The sequence below is a fragment of the Gossypium hirsutum genome, chromosome D05 (assembly GCF_007990345.1).
Source record: "Gossypium hirsutum isolate 1008001.06 chromosome D05, Gossypium_hirsutum_v2.1, whole genome shotgun sequence".
Classification (NCBI taxonomy): Eukaryota; Viridiplantae; Streptophyta; class Magnoliopsida; order Malvales; family Malvaceae; genus Gossypium; species Gossypium hirsutum.
Window position 1 is genome coordinate 9,254,393 of NC_053441.1, and position 18,279 is coordinate 9,272,671.

The 18,279-nt window shown below is 31.1% G+C and overlaps 1 protein-coding gene across 1 annotated transcript; it reads left to right on the forward strand.

The window, feature by feature from the left end:
- Window positions 1–12,473: 12,473 nt before the first annotated feature.
- On the forward strand, window positions 12,474–15,808 carry LOC121217681 (cleavage stimulating factor 64). The gene is made up of 6 exons (XM_041093575.1): window positions 12,474–12,681; window positions 12,774–12,869; window positions 14,092–14,274; window positions 14,367–14,812; window positions 14,907–15,028; window positions 15,576–15,808. The coding sequence occupies exons 1-4, from the start codon at window positions 12,541–12,543 to the stop codon at window positions 14,490–14,492; spliced, it is 546 nt and encodes a 181-aa protein (XP_040949509.1). The 5' UTR covers window positions 12,474–12,540; the 3' UTR covers window positions 14,493–14,812; window positions 14,907–15,028; window positions 15,576–15,808.
- Window positions 15,809–18,279: the final 2,471 nt, after the last annotated feature.

The following is an 18,279-nucleotide window of genomic DNA, read 5'->3' on the forward strand; positions in this document are numbered from 1 at the left end:
CTACTGTTAGACGGGCTCCGATAAAGGAACTGAGGAAATATGGTGCCACAGAATTTATGGGTCTAAAAGGAGTTGATCCATCCACAGCTGAAAATTGGATGGAGTCGACTAAAAGGAATTTTGCAGCAATTGGATTGTACCCCCCGAGAGTGGTTTAATCTGTGCCGTATCGTTGTTACAAGGGGAGGCTTATCTATGGTGGGAATCAGTGGTTCGACATTTACCAGAGAGTCAGATACGTGGGATCTATTTCAGAAAGAGTTTCAAAAGAAATATATCGGAGAGATGTATATTGAAGACAAGAAACAAGAGTTTTTGTTGCTACAACAGGGTGATATGTCAGTAATAGATTATGAGAGGGAATTCTCGAGACTCAGCAGATATGCCTCCGAGTTTATTCCGACAGAAGCCGATAGTTGTAAAAGATTTTTACGGGGTTTACGAGACGAGATCAAAGTGCAGCTAGTATCTCATCGGATCACTGAGTTAGTAGATTGATTGAACGAGCTAAAATGGTGGAACAAGTTCTAGGCCTCGACAAAAAGACTGAAGTTGTTAGACCAACCGGGAAGCGTACAGGAACTACCAGTTCGAATCCTCAGCCGAAAAGACTAAAGGAATTCCAAAGTGGTTGGAGATCCAGTTTCAGGTCAGACAGAGGTGGTAGAATTAGGGGAAAACAGACGATGATATCTACTGCAGGTGAGAGGTCCTTCCCGAGAATAGATATTCCAGACTGCCACACTGCGGAAGAACACAGAGGGGAATGTTGGAAATTAACTAGAGGTTGTTTTCGATGGTTTACAGACCATTCATCAGAGACTGTCCGAAGTGAAGTACTGTACCCGTGACATCACAGAGATCGGTATCTACAGCTAGAGGCAGAGGTTAGGAAGAGGTGTTCGATTTCAAGGGGAGGAGTATTAGGAGAAGCAGTGATATTGCTACTCAGCAGTCTGAGGCTAAAGTACTGCAGAGCTTATGTGTCAGAACACGGGAAGAAGGTGACGCCCCGAGTAGTAACAGGTATATTCTTACTATATTCTGAGCTGTTTATGCTTTAATTGATCCCGGATCTTCACATTCTTATATAATTCAAATTAGTTGAATTGAGAAAATTTAATTCTGAAATATCTAGAGTGACTGTAGAAGTGTCGAGTCCGTTGGGGCAAACAGTATTAGTGAATCAGGTCTGTCCGAGATGCCCGTTAATTATACAAAATAAAACTTTTCCTATTGACCTGTTGATTATGCCATTTGGAGATTTTGATATAATACTGGGGATGGATTGGTTGGCTGAGCACGGAGTGGTATTGGATTGTTATAAAAAGAAGTTTAGTATTCAGACAGAAGACGGGGACAGAATTGAGGTAAATGGTATCCGTACTAATGGGCCGGCACGTATTATTTCGGCAATAAAGGCTAATAAATTGCTTCAGCGGGGTTGTACAGCGTATTTAGCCTATGTTATTAATTCTGATTTGGTTGGTAGTCAGTGCAGTAAGATTAGAACCGTATGTGAGTTTCCAGATGTATTTCCTGAAGAGCTACCGGATTTACCACCTGACAGAGAGGTTGAATTTGCTATAGAAGTGTATTCGGGTACAGCACCAATCTCTATACCACCGTATCGAATGTCGCCCACTGAGTTGAAAGAGTTGAAAGTGCAGTTACAGACTTGTTAGATCGTGGATTTATTAGACGAGCATTTCACCTTGGGGAGCTCCAGTATTGTTTGTTAAAAGAAAGATGGATCGATGCGGCTTTGTATTGATTACCGGCAGTTAAACAAAGTGACGATCAAGAACCGGTATCCGTTACCCTGTATAGATGATTTATTTGATCAGCTAAAAGGAGCTTCAGTATTTTCAAAGATTGACTTAAGATCTGGGTATTATCAGCTGAAGGTAAAAGAAAGTGATGTTCCGAAGACTGCATTTCGTACTCGATATGGTCATTACAGTGTGGCCAAGCCGTGAGGAATGGTGCAGCCCGTGTGGATCCTATAACTCGCTTTGATTTTTCAGTTTTCGCTCGTTTTTCACTCATTTTGCTCCCAAATGCTCTTCTAAGTATAAAAAAATGAATTTAAAGGATTATGATCATAAGATTCACAATTAACATCCAATAATCACCCAAAAATGCATTAAAAATGGGATTAAAATGTGTTACTTTTAGCACCTATCACCTAATCATAAACCGATATACTAAATTCAAATATTACTAATACATAAAATAGTAATATAATATATATGTAACCATTACTACAAATATTAATACATGTATAATTATTATTATAATATGGATTATAATAAAAGATATAGTATTACATGATATTGTAATGTTTAATCATTGATGCATATATATGTATATAATCTATTAATATATTATATGATACGATATAGTATTATATGGTATACTAGAAGTTCTAACTTTCAAATATACAAAAAGTTTAAGGACTTAGAGCATATTTCAATTATTATAATAATAAATAATAATATGTAACGTAGAATGTGCTACTATTATTTATAATTGTTATTATATTATAGATTATAATAAAATATATGGTATTACATGATATTATAATATTTGATCATTGATGCATATATATTATTAATATTTTATATACCATATAATATGATATAACATTACATAATATAGTAGGAGGACTATGTTTCAAATGTACGAAAAGTATAGGGACTTAGGGTCTCTTTGGCTGGGTAGTGCGTGTACCTGCGTTTAGTATAAAAATAGTAGTGACGGTGAGATTAAATATCGTAGCGTGAGACAAAAAAAAAAGCTAAACGCATCACATTGAAAATAAACCCTATCCAAAGGGCCCTTAAAGCATATTTCAACCAGTATAATAATTAATATATAATGTACCACTATTATATATAACTATTATTATATTATAGATTATAATAAAAATAGTATTACATGATATTATAATATTTTAATCATTAATGCATATATATGTAAACTATTGATACATTATATACTCTATGATATACATTATATAATGTAGTAGGATGGCTAACTTTCTAATGTAGGAAAAATATAGGGACTTAGAGCATATTTCAACCAGTATAATAATAATTAATATATATTATAATAATTAATATATTATGTACTACTCTACTATTATAGTATGTGATATAGTATTATATAATGAAATAATATGCTGAGCAAAAAAAATGATGAAATAATATATTTTATAAGGACTATTTTACTTATAAAGGCCCATTTCCAACTTTATTTACGAAAATGGGCCAATTTTTTCATTATTTACCGAAAAGGGCCGAAAATGACAAAACGCGTCCACGTAGGAGCGTTTTTGTAACAGCTTATTTTTAGTGAAATCAGAACAGTGGTTTCAGGACCATAAATTTGAGTTCGAAAAAAATTATTTTAATATTATTTCATGGTCTGAATTATGATAGGAAAATCTTATGAAATTTTCATTAAGAAAATTTTACCGATTTGATGCTTAATTAGATGAAAAGGACCAAATTGCATGAAATGCAAAAGTTGAGTTCTAGTAGCTATATATATCAAATAGCTATGAAATTCTAAGTTTTGGGTCCTTATATGGAAAATAGACCATTAGAGAAGTTAGTAGATAAGGATGATGATTCATCTATGGAAATTTAATTAAAGAAAATGATGAAATTGGAAAGAAAAAGATGAAAAGATGATAAATAATTAAATAACTAAAATATCATCATTTATCATCATCTTTCCCAATTGTTTTTTATGGAAACCCGAGCTAAGAGGAAAGAGCTCAAGCAAGCTTTCTTGGCTTAATTAGGTATGAATTCTTGTCCCGTTTTTAGTACTTTTTATGTTTCTGAGACCGTAATAGCTTAATTAAGCTATTTGGGGATTAATTTGCAAAGTTATCAAAGTTCTAGGATTTTTCTATGGATGAATATAGTTGAATTGTGAAGTTTTATGGTAAAAAATGAAAAGTTGTTGATAGATAAACATCTTTTGTTAAGGGAATTTTGATGAAAACATTATTTAGGGACTAAATTGATAGGTTGTAAAATTCATGAAAATTTTTTATTTTTGAGAAATTTATGGACTGTTATTGTTATATGTAAAAATTGGCTAGGCTTGGAATAAGGACTAAATTGAATGAATTTTATTTTTCCGAGCCTAGAGACGAAATCGTCATTAATTAAAAGTAATTTTGCCTAAGACTTGAAATGGATTGAATTTGAAACACCCCTTACCCGAGATCGTTTCCGGAGTCGAGCATGAGGCGTTACTTGACTTAACTTAAAAGTTCAGAGCATAAAAATTTACTTTCAAAATTAATTTTACTATTCACAATAAAGCTGTCCACCTGCGCAGCAGTTACTAAATTAATTATAACTCGAGTTACGAAACTCAAAATTTAGATCCGTAAATTTTCTCTGAAACTAGACTCATATATCTTCTCACCATAAAATTTTCAGAATTTTTGGTTTATCCAATTAGTACAATTTATTCTTTAAAGTTTCCCCTATTACACTGTTTGACAGCTCTGACCCCTCTTCACTAAAAATTAATTATCTCAATATACAGATTCCGGATAACATTCTTGTTTATTTCTATTGAAAATAGACTCATTAAGGATTCTAAACATATAAATTATAACTTTTTACAATTTTTAATGATTTTTCAAAGTAAGAACAGGGGATTTCAAAAGCTATTCTGACCCTATCTCACTAAAGTTTAAATATCTAAAAATATACAACTCTTTTACTTACTATATTTCTTTCATGTGAAAATAGACTCATTCAGATTTAATTTCATATCTCACTCAGCTTCAAATTCAATTTATACTATTTTTTATGATTTTTCAAAGTTACATCAATGCTGCTGTCCAAAAATGGTTCTATTACATTATTTTTTAAAGAAAAATTCAATATAACCCCTTTATAATTATTTAACCTTCCTTGCAAATTTCAAATCACAACCAATTTCGGTATTGCAACTAATTCATTTAGATACTAATAAAGTTCAACCAATCAACCATTGCAAGCTAAACATGTATATTTCAATGTCTAACACAACCATCACATTCATATTTACTTTACATACTTAATTATTTATACTAGTACTTTTTACTTCATTTCCCTATACATGCCATATAAATCAAAAAGTTATTTAACAAAATCTACCGGAGTAAATCTGGATAGTGTGATCGTTGGTGTAGATCCGATCCTCCAAATATATATATATATGTCAATCTACAAGAAATAGCAAACACACACAAATAAGCTTACAAAAAGCTTGGTAAGTTCATAGGCTCATAATAAAATCTTACCAAAATTTCACTAGCAATATTAATAAACAAATAATAATTTAACATTTCTTGCCAACCACAATCTCAAACAATGAATTTATTCAATCGAGCTCAACATTAGATGTCAACTTATATTCCAACATTAAGCTTCAATTGCATTTTTAAATACTTGTCAAATTAAGGATCATCTTACGAGTTGAGTACATCATTTGCCAGGTGCCACGATTTTCTTGAATCTTATACAATGATATAACTCAGTATAGTTTCCTCCATTAAAATACCATACCTACTTTTCATAACTCAGTATGGTTTTCTTTATCGAAATACCATACATACTTTTCACAACTCAGTATGATTTTCTTCACTGAAACACCATACCTACTTTTCACAACACAGTATGGTTTTCTTCACTGAAACACCATACCTTCTTTTCACAATTTGCCATGGATTCACCATGGACTTATTCGTCAATTCATCATTGATTACCGAACATATGTACTCAATCCTGCGTATCTTTAATTTGAACTAACAATGTCATTTTCTTCTCATTTTTACTATAATCATAATTCAACAACAATATACAAGTTGTTACATTATATCATTCCCACATTAACAATTAATTATAAAATTTCAGCCGTACGAACTTACCTGGGCCGATTTGTAAGTGTTGTAAAAGTTCAGAGACTAGTTTGATACTTTCTCTTTTCCGCGTTTATCATCGGATTCCTGATATGGTATAAAAATATGAAAACCAGCTTGTTTCAGACCTCCTATGGCGCTTTTGCTGATAAATTATGAAGAGATCTCTAGATTTTTCACTTTTATCTTTGTTTTATATATTTAATTTGTAAAATTTCTAATTTTGCCCTTATTTCTCCTTACTTTCTACTGATTTTTCTTGGCCAACCGTCCAACCCATATAATTTGGGCCTAATTGCCTTTTAACTCCCTCCTTATTAGTCACTTAAGCTATTTAATCACAAATTAACAAATTTTGCACTATTTTTGATTTAGTCCTTTTTAATTAATTGACTATCCAAACGTTAAAATTTTCTAACGAAACTTTTATACTAACTCAATGACACTCCATAAATATTTATAAAAATATTTATGGCTTGGCTTATGAAATCGAGGTCTCAATACCTCGTTTTAGACCCAATTTACCTATTAAATTCTTTTTAAATCACAAAATTCACTAATTCAAAAATTCTTCTAAATTCACACTTGACCATAATTATTAATTTATTAAATTTTAAGACTCACTTGTCGGATTTAGTGATCTCGAATCACTGTTTCCGACACCACTGAAAATTAGGCTGTTACAGAATTGATTATGATTGTATTAAATTAAGTTAAATTTACTCATATAGATCCGGAAAGACAAAATACGAAATTGGATCGAGGAGAGCAAAAAATATTGAATTAGTAGATTACGATTCACAAACATTTGTCAAGGTAAGTTCGTGTAACTTAATTGTGTAATTTATAAGTTTGAATTGATTTGAATGATTTGTATGTGAATTGTGTATTGGCCGTGTATATGAAATCTAATCACATATCCGGAAAGCACCCGATAAATGTTAAATCTCGTTTAAATGAACGAAATTCAATTGGATACAGGGTTCTGTTTCTGAAAATGGTAGTGGTCTTGCATATGTTGCGGACATACCGTAGCTCGAAAGAGCGTCCCGCTACAAGTCCTTTCAAGCTTCTCGTTATATGGTTCTTGCGAGCTTCCCATTAATAGCTCTTATGAGCATCCCAATCAGTCGTGACCCTACATGTGTTGTGGGCACACCAGAACTCTTATGAGCGTCCCGTATATGGCTCTTTGTGAGCTTCCCAATTATAGGCTTTTTGTGAGCTTCCCATTATTGTTCGCTTAAACTTCCTGTTATATGGCTATCCGATGCTTCCTGATTAAGTACTCTTCGGAGCTACCCGTTAAGTGCTCTTTGGAGCTGCTCGTTATATGCTCGCATAAGCATTTTGAAAATGGCTCTTATGAGCTTCCCGTTATTAGGCCCGGATAAGCTTCCCATTTCATGCTCACATGAGCATCTCGTTATATAGGCTTGAGAGAGAGATTTCTATTTATGTGCTTGTAAAAGCACTCCCGAATATGAATTGATGGATTTATAGTATTATACATTTCGTGTGTACTACCCAAGTTTCCATCGAGATTTCAAACGATTCAACGGGTGAAATTCTGACATGAGAACATATGAAATCAAAATGAAATCATTATATGTATATACATGAAATACTTGGAAACCCGATATTTGATGAGTTTATCCTTGTTATTGATATTTACATGAAATACATGACTAACATGTTTGTTGAGGTTATGTGTGTTAGGCTAATGATCAAATTGCTTTGGATGTATTCTTGTATGTTTACTATAAATGTAAATGAATGGTAAGTAAATTTTTCATTATACGGACTTACTAAGCACTAAGTGCTTATTCAGTTGTATTTCCTCTGTTTTATAGTTCTCGGAGGCTCATTGGGTTAGAAGCTTGGCGGAGATCACTCACACTATCCACCGACCCATTTTCGATACAAGTATGAAATTAATTTTGGTTATAATGACATATATAGGTTAATTTGGTCATTGATGGCATATACATATTTTGGTTGTAAATAGCCATTTAAAGGGCTATGTTTGGTATGTTTTGATGAGTAAATAGTCTTAATATACTTGAAGTGTGTTTGAAATGGTCAAATGATGGTAAGTACATGGATGAATGGATCAAGATAGCATATTTGGTAAAAGATGCTTATATGTGAATTTGATCAATTAGGTAAGATAGAGTTTATGAATACATGTAATGAAAATATCATGTATATGACTTGATTTTGGCTTGATTTAAATGTCTTAAATTGGATTGGGAATATGTTTAAGTATTGATGTAGGTGGAAGACAAGATTGGGTGATAAATAGGGTTTAGAAATGACCTTATTTTGTCCACACGGGCGTGTGTCTCAGCCGTGTGTGACACGGCCTAGCACATGGGCATGTGTTCTGGCCGTGTGTCCCCTGCATCTTAAAATTTTGAAACAGAATGCTTAGAATTGATCACACGGCCTGTTACATGGGCGTGTGACTTGGTTGTGTGACCCTTGCACTTAAAAATATTGCAAGTTAGAGAGTTACACAGGCTGGGGACACGGCCATGTGCCATACTTCACATACCACACGGCATAAGACACGGGTGTGTCACTTGGCCGTGTGAACCACACGGGCGTGTGACCCTTGCACCTTGGAAAATTTTAAAATTTCGTGAAAAATTCTCTGAGTTTTTGATTTAGTCCCGATTTGATTCTAAAGTGAAATTTGAGCCTCGAGGGCTGTCATAAGGGACTTTATGAATATTATCCGACATGAATGTTAAATAATAATATGAAATGACTGTATTTAATCTATTTATTCCGGTAATACTCCATAACCCTATTCTGACGACAGATATAGGATAAGGGTGTTAAATTTTTGGGTGAAATTTCAGCAGAACGTGCCCCTGAGGGAGCGATTTTGCCGTGTCAGCACAAAACTCACTAACATAAAGCATTTTACCCCGTGTCAACAAAAACGCGCTGATGTAGGCGCACTTTTGGCCGTTCTCAAATTAAATTTTCAATAAAGGTCATTTTTTAAAAAAAATTATAAAAATAGATCAATTTTTTTTAAAAAAAATTATGAGAATAAGCCTTTATAAAGACCCAAAGTGGCAACACCATTTTTTTTATTTTAAGGTGTCACCAATTAATATGAAAATAAAATTTACAAAGCAGATCTTTATATAGACTCAAAGTCCCCTTTCTCTTGTTTTCTTAAGCAATGTGGGATATGAGACATGTGTATATATAGAATTATGAATAGGTTTGCAGCTTGTTCCTAAACAATGCGGAATTTCTTCATCTTTTAACTAACAACATAAGATTAAATGCTACATTATATTTTATATATTTTTACTTATAGAGTTTAAATTTTTTTACAAAAAGTTAACGTTTGTTACATTATAAATAAAACTTTAAAACTCTATAAGTAAAAAAATTATAAAATATAAAATGAATATGGTAAAATATTTAAAAAAATATTTAAAAAATTACTAATAGTTGAGTGATCATTTTGTAAGTTTTTATAATTCGATAGCCAAAAAATCATAGTTAAGTGACTACTAATGTAATTTAATCTAGATATAAAAATATGAAAAATAATTATTATATTTTATGTATATTATATATTTCTATAAAACAACTTATTTAACATAATTATATACTATGTTTAAATAGATTATCTATCTAGTCAAAATACATCTGAAATAAATTTATCAACATTAATTAGGTGATGAAAATTAAGTTAAAATTAGGATTAAAAAATTAATGAGTACAGTAAAATCTTAAAAATAAATAAATATTTAAAAAAGATATATTTATTTTTTAAAATTACAAAAAATACTATTTGAGTACCAAATACTCACAATTTATTTATTAATCAAACATTCATAATATAAAATAAAATAAATAATAAAAAATTAAAAGTATAACTTCTAAATTTAAATAATATAAAATTATTTTAAAAATTATAATTGCATGGATATTAACTTCAAACATTTAAAATTGAATAGAAGATTATTGCATGTACAAGTTTCATATGTGCAATTTATTCTTTTTTTTAATTGTCTTTTTGTATATGCTAACAATTCTAAAATGTAATAAGATTAAAGATCTCAAAAGATAACTTTATAATATGAGAAAATGTTAACAAAATATAAAAAAATAGAAATTGTTTTGTAAAAAAATTATAAAATATAGTGTAGCATTTAATCTTATGTTGTTAGTTAAAAGAGGAAGGAATCCCACATTGTTTAGGAATAAGCTGCAAACCTATTCATGAGTCTATATATATACATGTCTCATATCCCACATTATTTAAAAAAACAAAGGAAACGAGACTTTGGGTCTATATAAAGATCTGCTTTGTAAGTTTTATTTCCATATTAATTAGTGACATCTTAAAATTTAGAAAAATGGTGTTGCCACTTTAAGTCTTTATAAAAGCTTATTCTCGTAAATTTTCAAAAAAATTGGTCTATTTTTATAAATTTTTTTAAAAAAGTCACATCTTTTGAAAATTTAATTTGAGAATGGCAAAACTGCGCCCATGTCAGCGCGTTTTTACTAACACGGGGTAAAATGCTTCCATGTCAGTGCGCTTTGTGCTGACATAACAAAATCGCTCCCCCAGGGGTGCGTTTTACTGAAATTTCACCCAAAAACGTTATTACGTGGACGTGTTTTGTCATTTTTGGTCCTTTTCGGTAAATAAAAAAATTGGCCCATTTCCGTAAATAAAGTTGGAAATGGGCCTTTATAGTTAAAATAGTCTTTTATATGTATTGATATATAACTATTATTATATTATAAATTATAATAATAGATTCACCAATAGTTTTGTGTAATTTAGTATATTAAAATACATGTTTATAATTGTAATTAGTGATACATAAAATATTATTAAACTTTTAATACATTAATAAAATATTATTTTTATTAAATTAGATTTTGAATTGGGCTTTAACTTTTACAAATTATATATGAGTATTGGTTTAATTTCTTTTTATTCTAGACTTAAGATTTGGGCTATATATCATTAGTTTATTTTGAGTTTGGGTAATAATGAATATATCATTTGGGTTTAGGTCTAGTATTATATATTTGAGTTTTGAAATAAATATTTTAGAATATGAGTATAATAATAAACAATAAAATTTATTTTTTTGAAATCATATTATCATACAATAAAAAAATATACATACAATAAGGATTTTAATTATTTTATATAAAATAACTTTATTAAATATATGTATAATTTATGTTTTTTATAAGGTAAATTGAAATTATGTTGTCAATGAATTATTACCTTTGAAATTAAAATATTTATTACTTATACAATTCAAAATTATCTTAATTTGTTAGATTTCATCCGATTCAATTCGAGCCCGAATCCGAAAAATTTAAACTCAAAAAAATCTAAGTCCAAAAAAACTCAAACATAAAAAAAATTCAAACACGTAACAAATCTGAACCCGAAAAAACCTAAATCCAAACTATCTTGAACTAAAAAAATATGAATTCGAAATAAACTTAATCTCAACCCACGCGTTTGCAGACCCTAACACTATGTTTGGTTGGGTGTATTGGCATAGCCAATACACCCCTAATCGGTGGGGCCCACTTAAGACGCCTCTATGCCGTTGTTTGGTTCATGGTTTTTCTATTACGCCTGTAATACAATACTAACCTAATCGGTGAAATCCACCGATTTCTAATACACCCCATTTGCTCAGATTAGGCGCCGCATAGGTTTACCATCCCTGTTATACCCTCCCATCTGCTTTCTCGTTTCTCTTCTGTTCCTTCTAGCCTCTGCCGATTTCCTTGTTGGTAAGTTAATACCTCCAGATTTGTTTCACTCTGCTGATTCTGCATGTAATCAGTTTCCCCTTTTCTGATTACAGCTTCTTCTTCATCGCACTGTGCCCGAATTTGGTCATTTACAGGTTAGTGTTTTGGGTTTTTAAGCTTTCCATTCCACCTAATTTATTCCTCTTCTTGGTTGCCTTGCCTGCGCCTAGTTATCGCCATTTCTGCTTCTTTCCAGGCTCCACTCAAGGCTTCAATTTATTTCAAAGGAAATCCATATTCATTACAGGTCAACTAAACCTTCAATTTACAAGCCATATGTAATCATGTTTCCTTTTTTTTTTAATTTTGGGTCTCTGCAAGATTTGTTCTTTTTGGGGTTTTGAATTCTTTTTATTGTTATGTTTAGTTAATCCTTGAATTTATGTTGTTTAGAGATGGTGAATTTAACAGAAGTAATATAGTTGATGTCAGTATTCATGTCTGTGGAAGAAATGATTAGAAGAGTTAATTATAACAAGAGAAATGGAAATAAGGTACAATTCACTGCGTTAAAAACAGTACCTTTTCGTTGAACAAAACTCCACCAGTAGGGTTATCTTTGTCTTCAAGTCTGGACTGTTTTCTATCTCAAGAATCTTTAAGGCTGGGAAGTCAACAGTATAATCTTCATGGAAAATCCAATGAGTTTCTGAAGATCTTTCAATTTGAGGGAGTTCAATCGAGGGAAGCAAATTAATCCTCTGTTTTAGAATGCTTCTTCGATCTGCTCCTCCAGCCCGTTGCAAAAGTCATTTCAAACAACTGGAATTCCTCATATGCATCAGCAGCCACCAATGCAACCACAGGCACGACTTTCATCAGCACCGAATTTCCATCATCAGCATGCCCCACAAATGGGTCCTAGTGTTGGTTTCCAACACCCTGGTGCTCAGCATCTTTCACAGCCGATGTTCCATGTAAGTAAAAAGTTACAATTTGGAAGTCAGTCTTGGGTGTCTCCTTCATAACATATTCTGCAATAATTTCTCTTATTTTTTGAATTACTCTGTCAGGTAATAGACCTCCTAGCCTTGGACCTTCGTTTCCACAAAGGCAGCCACCGCGTGCAAATCAGCTGCCAGCTCAATTAACGTATCAAAATCAGGTATGTGCAAATTTTAGTTGTTTGATGTGTATTGGTTTTATCACTTAGTGGACCATTCTAATTGGGTTGATTATTAAAAAAATGAGCTCATGTTTTTTATCACGCTACTGGTCTAAGTGGCAGGCTGTAAACATTCCATAGTTTACCTTGTGTGTGTACTAGATTATTTTTTGTCTCTCTGAAAAAGTCTGACAAATGTCTGCCTTGTTATTCACACCACTGCTAACAGATTGTTGAACTGATTGGCTTCGGGCTTCATTAAAATTGTGAAAATCTGTTTTTGAGTCCCTTTTCCTTGATAATTCTTGTACATGTAGATGAAAACACAATTGCAAGTTAGAAGTGCACACAATTGTGATTGCAATAGCAGTTAGGTGGAATTTATGTACTTCAAGGTGGAGAAATGTCTGGTTACATGTGGTATCTCTTCCACTGCACGCATGTCAATAAGGGGAAATATATTTGTAGCTACCATTGAGCAGTGTTTGCTGTCTTTGAATAATTAAATTCGTTCAGCTAGCTATGTAAGTTAGAGTTCTGGCTCAGGCTAGAGTAATTATAATCCATTGAATGAGGTGAAGAAAGGTTATGAGTTTGTAACTGGTCTTGATTTAATAAAAGGTAAAGCTTTAATAACTGAATTAAATTATCCTTAACATGCAAGATGGGATCATTGTTTTCAAGTTTGCTCTTTAGTTGCTTTTACATTTGTGTGCAAGTAGTTAAATTTTTTTTTTTAGTTATTGTTTTTGTTACATTATCCCACCAAATGCAAAAAGAAATAAGAAAAGTGTTTTGGATACCAATTAAAAAAGATACTTCTGAAAGAATAAAGGTTTATAATAACATTATAAGGAAGCATGATTTTAGTTTTGCATGGGGCTAAAAGATATGGATTAATGTTAAATTTAAAGTTACTTATATTTAATCAAATATGGTTTGTTTTTTACTATAAGTCATTTTTAATCAAATATGGTTTATTTTTTACTATTCAACTTTATTTATGTAGTAGTTTTTGAGTAATCAAAGAGCAAATAATGAGATCTTAATGAGGAAAGTTACATATTAACTGGAGTTTTAATCTCCTGCACTTGATTTTCAATTTTTAGTTGAAACTAAAGTTCCATCTCTAATGTAATAGTATCCTGTGGGAAATGTCTATGGCTTAATAGACTCTGCCAATTGACAACATCTTTTGTATGTGTTATGGTTATTCTTTCAGGCAGGAGCCTTGCATTTAGGATCCGAGTTTGGCAACCAAGTAGGGGGTTCGATGCAGGCAGATAGAGGATCTTCGTGGACACATAGTCAACCAGATAATTCAGCACTAACTCAGTTGCAAGGACCCTCACCATTGGTTTCCAGTCAGATGGTTCCAGGAAATCAGCCCCCTCGTCCAGCATCGGTGATTATCCAAACTTTGAGTTTCATACAAGCAAATAGAATTAGTCAGTAGTTTGAGTGGTTCCATTAACAGTTTCCATTGGCTCTTTATAGTTGACTCCTGAGATGGAGAAGGCGTTACTTCAGCAGGTGATGAGCCTCACTCCGGAACAGATTAATCTCTTGCCTACAGAGCAAAGGAATCAAGTGCTTCAGCTCCAGCAAATTCTGCGCCAATGACAAGACTCTACTTCAGCTATGTTTGCATGCCATATACTGATAAAAAAGGACAAATCTCAGCTGACTAAAATTAATTGATTTGCTGCTTTAATACAGCTGCCAATTCAGCATTCATCTCCTTTGAGCCTGCCTTGTTTATATATTTGTAGGTTGATAGCTTCTGAAAGTTGAATTCTAGGGGCAGATTTGTAGGTTTATGTACTAACAACGAAAGGAGCTTGAGTGCATTGTGGGGGAAGCTTGCTGCCGAGATACTGATGCAAAACTGGGATATTGCTCTTGAAGAACTTAATCGTTTGAAAGAAATAATCGATTCCAAGGTTTTGGTTATATCCCCATTGATTATTCGGTTTTTATTTTGACAATTTGCTTTCCGATTATTCGTTGACTCATTTATTGGTCTTTTTGCTGCAGAGCTTTTCATCACCTTTGAACCAAGTTCAGAGTAGAATATGGCTTATGCATTGGAGCCTCTTCATCTTTTTCAACCATGACAATGGAAGAACACAGATCATTGACCTATTTAATCAAGACAAGTATGTCACTTTAACAACTAAACTTAAGGTTTCCATGTTTTGTTACTGATGTTGTTAGTTGCATCATTTGTGTGGTAGTCACATCTGTGCTTATTTGTTCTTTGTGCATTTTCCTGTCTTTTTATGCCATGACTTACTTCTGTTTCAAGATCCTGCTATGTTCACATGCTTCGGTTTTGATTGTGTTGGAATGGAACATGTTTAGAAACTTTGTGGATTTCTTTTATCATTTGCATGGTTTTTTTAATATGAAAAGTTAATGCACTGCCTGCCATGTAATTTGCAAAATGTTTGTTCAAAGATTTGAGGCTAAAGTAGGTGATATCTTCGCATTGACAAAGAAAGTATGTGTCCCATAAAGAACTGCAATCAAACCAAAAACAAAGAAAGTAGTGTTAAACCTCTAATGAACATGTCTAGAAGTGTGTATATGGTATATGCCCCATGTTTTGAAGTCTTTACTCTTTAGCATGTCTAAGAGAATGTGTATAGTATTTGCATGTTGAATTTTATATAAGCAAATTAAGTGATCAGTTTACTAATGCAGGGAAGAAGTAGATGAGTTGTGCCGAACATTGGAAGAGAAAGAGGACAGTTCATGTACTGCCTCAGATCAGTTTTCTTGTATCACAATATAATGAACTTTGCTAAACAAGTTATGCGTGCAATTTAGTTGGAGAGGTTTTTTGTTAGGTCATGTAAGACTTTTGTTGGTTAAACTATTAGAAATTCAAGAGCAAATTGGGTCCTCTAATATAAAAATGAGCAATTTAGTCCTTATATAATTCGTTTTGAAGCAAACAAGTAACTTTTGAATAGTTTTAATATTTTTCTTATCTAAATGCTCGTGGAAAAAATTGAAAATAAACATGTCTAAAAGTTTAATCATAAAAAATCCATCTTTCTACAGAAAATATAACAAAAAAAAGTTAAAATAAACGAAGAAAACAACATTGAAGACCAAAATTGCTGCAAGTCAAATCTAGAAACAAAAATGAAATTGAATACATAATTCATTACTGGGAAACAGAATACATAATTGGGAATATGAAGAAAAACCCTAATTCATTATATTGTTAAGTAAATTTAACTTGGGTTGCTGATGGTAAAGTAACAATCATAAAATCATTATTCAAAGTCAAGTTCAAATATTTTAATATTTGATAGAAGAAATTGATGAAGTTTGTTGATACAATCATAAGAATATTTAATTTTATTAAATTATATATTTTTGTTAAATTATATTTAATAATAATAATTTTATAGTATTATATATTATGATTTTAGTAAATTCATATAAGAATATTTAATACTAAGAATTTTATTAAATTATATATTTTTGTTAAATTATATTTAATAATAATTATTTTAAATTATATTTTATAATATTATATATTATAATTTTAATAAATTCATATATTTTATCAAATTATATATTATAAAAAATATATTTAATAATAATTATGTTAAAATATGATTAAATTATTTATTATTTATATTAATAATCTTATTAAAATTTAATAACAATAACAATAATCAGTTACCTAAACAAATTTATGCTAAGGGTATTCTAGTCATTTTAATTTTTTCCATTATGCTATTACACCTCTATTCCATTCAACCAAACACAAGATTACTATTACGCCTTTATTCCATTACATTCAACCAAACAGTTGATTTGCTATTACACCTCTAATCCAATACACCTCTATTCCATTACACCTCTAATCCAATACAGCGAACCAAACGTGCCCTAAGTATATATAGTCTGCTCCCGTTTTCATTCAGATTTTGGTCAAGTATGTAGGCAGTGATCATGTAAGAATGATAACTAGGATTTGTTGTTCTTACACATCTCGAACGCATAATGCTCCATTTCTTCAAAATTTTCTAGTGATCTCATGTTTTTCTTTTAATGATCAATTACTACTGACACCTACCAAATGTTAGGCGCACCTGGAAATTAATTGCCAAACAAACATTTCTACACATTACGTTATGTGTATATATCATTGATATGTTGGTAGTTATACTCGAATTGTTTGATACATATATCTTTACGTTGATTTTTCTTTCCTCAGGTATGATTATATAAATTAAAATTTTTAATCTAATCTTTCAAAGTTTTACACTATATATCAACCGTATTTCAATAGATTCGATTCTTTAAGTCTTTGTTAACAATTTTAAATCATAATCTCAAACATAAATAAGTATAATCTGTAAAAGTTAAATGAATTTATTTATGTATTTTCTAAAAACATATGCGTGAGTATTTAATATACTATAATATATTGACTATATTTTTTTTTTAATTTTACAAGTAGTCTTAAAAAATTGATATAAATATATTTTTTTAAATATTTTACTATATTTTTATAAAATACTTATCAATTCTTTACCTTATTTGTGAAGTTTAAATATTTTGTGCTTCAAATATAATTTATTGAAATGCATTTCAACTTAATATAACTTTAAAAAGACTTATTTCAATATTTATTTCTCTCTACAGTAAAAATATTAATTATTTCATTAAGGATAAACAGACAAAATGTATCGTAATCTAATTTTTATAAAATTTAATAAAAATCTGCACTATAAACATTTTCATTACATAAATTTATTAATTTATTATTACATACATCCATTTTAATCACTCAATTTTAATAAAATTTTATTTTGACATTTTAGAAATCATTTTATTGAAAAAAAGTTAAATTTTTACATAGAATTAACTTTTTCAATTGAATCTCTCGATGAAAATATAGTATCTGGTAATAAAGTGCTACATGTCCTCCATATTCTACCCTTTCATTTTCACCTTTTAATTCATTAAATTTATGGATATTAGTGGTTGTTGAAGTTAAATCCTGTTCTTAATAATTAAAATGAATGCAGTTGCAGGCCCCAAAGAAAGGCAGGGAACGGAGGAGATTGATCCGTGCGTGACTTGGTATTACGCCACATGATGAAAATGATAAAATCAAACTAGACAAGCAATCTAGACAGACAGGGACCACCACCCAATTCAAGATATTCCCATCACTCTTGTATGCCTGAAAACAATGCCACATAATTACTTCTATTTTTTGGACTTTACCTAATTACTTTCTTATTCTTAGGCATTCAATTCTCAGTCCATTTCACTTTTTCCCCTCGAATCGCATTCACATGAGGGAATGCATAGATGTGCGCCCAAGTGTTTAACTTAATAACTTCACAGAAGACAGATTACTACGCCCTGGGCCTCC

Bases quoted from the DNA above. Each gene is read 5' to 3' on its own strand.
- LOC121217681 (XM_041093575.1), top strand. From the start codon at position 12,541: ATGCATCAGCAGCCACCAATGCAACCACAGGCACGACTTTCATCAGCA. The intron at 12,870-14,091 runs GTATGTGCAAAT...TTATTCTTTCAG, and splicing joins AATTAACGTATCAAAATCAG to GCAGGAGCCTTGCATTTAGG. The intron at 14,275-14,366 runs GTGATTATCCAA...GGCTCTTTATAG, and splicing joins AGCCCCCTCGTCCAGCATCG to TTGACTCCTGAGATGGAGAA.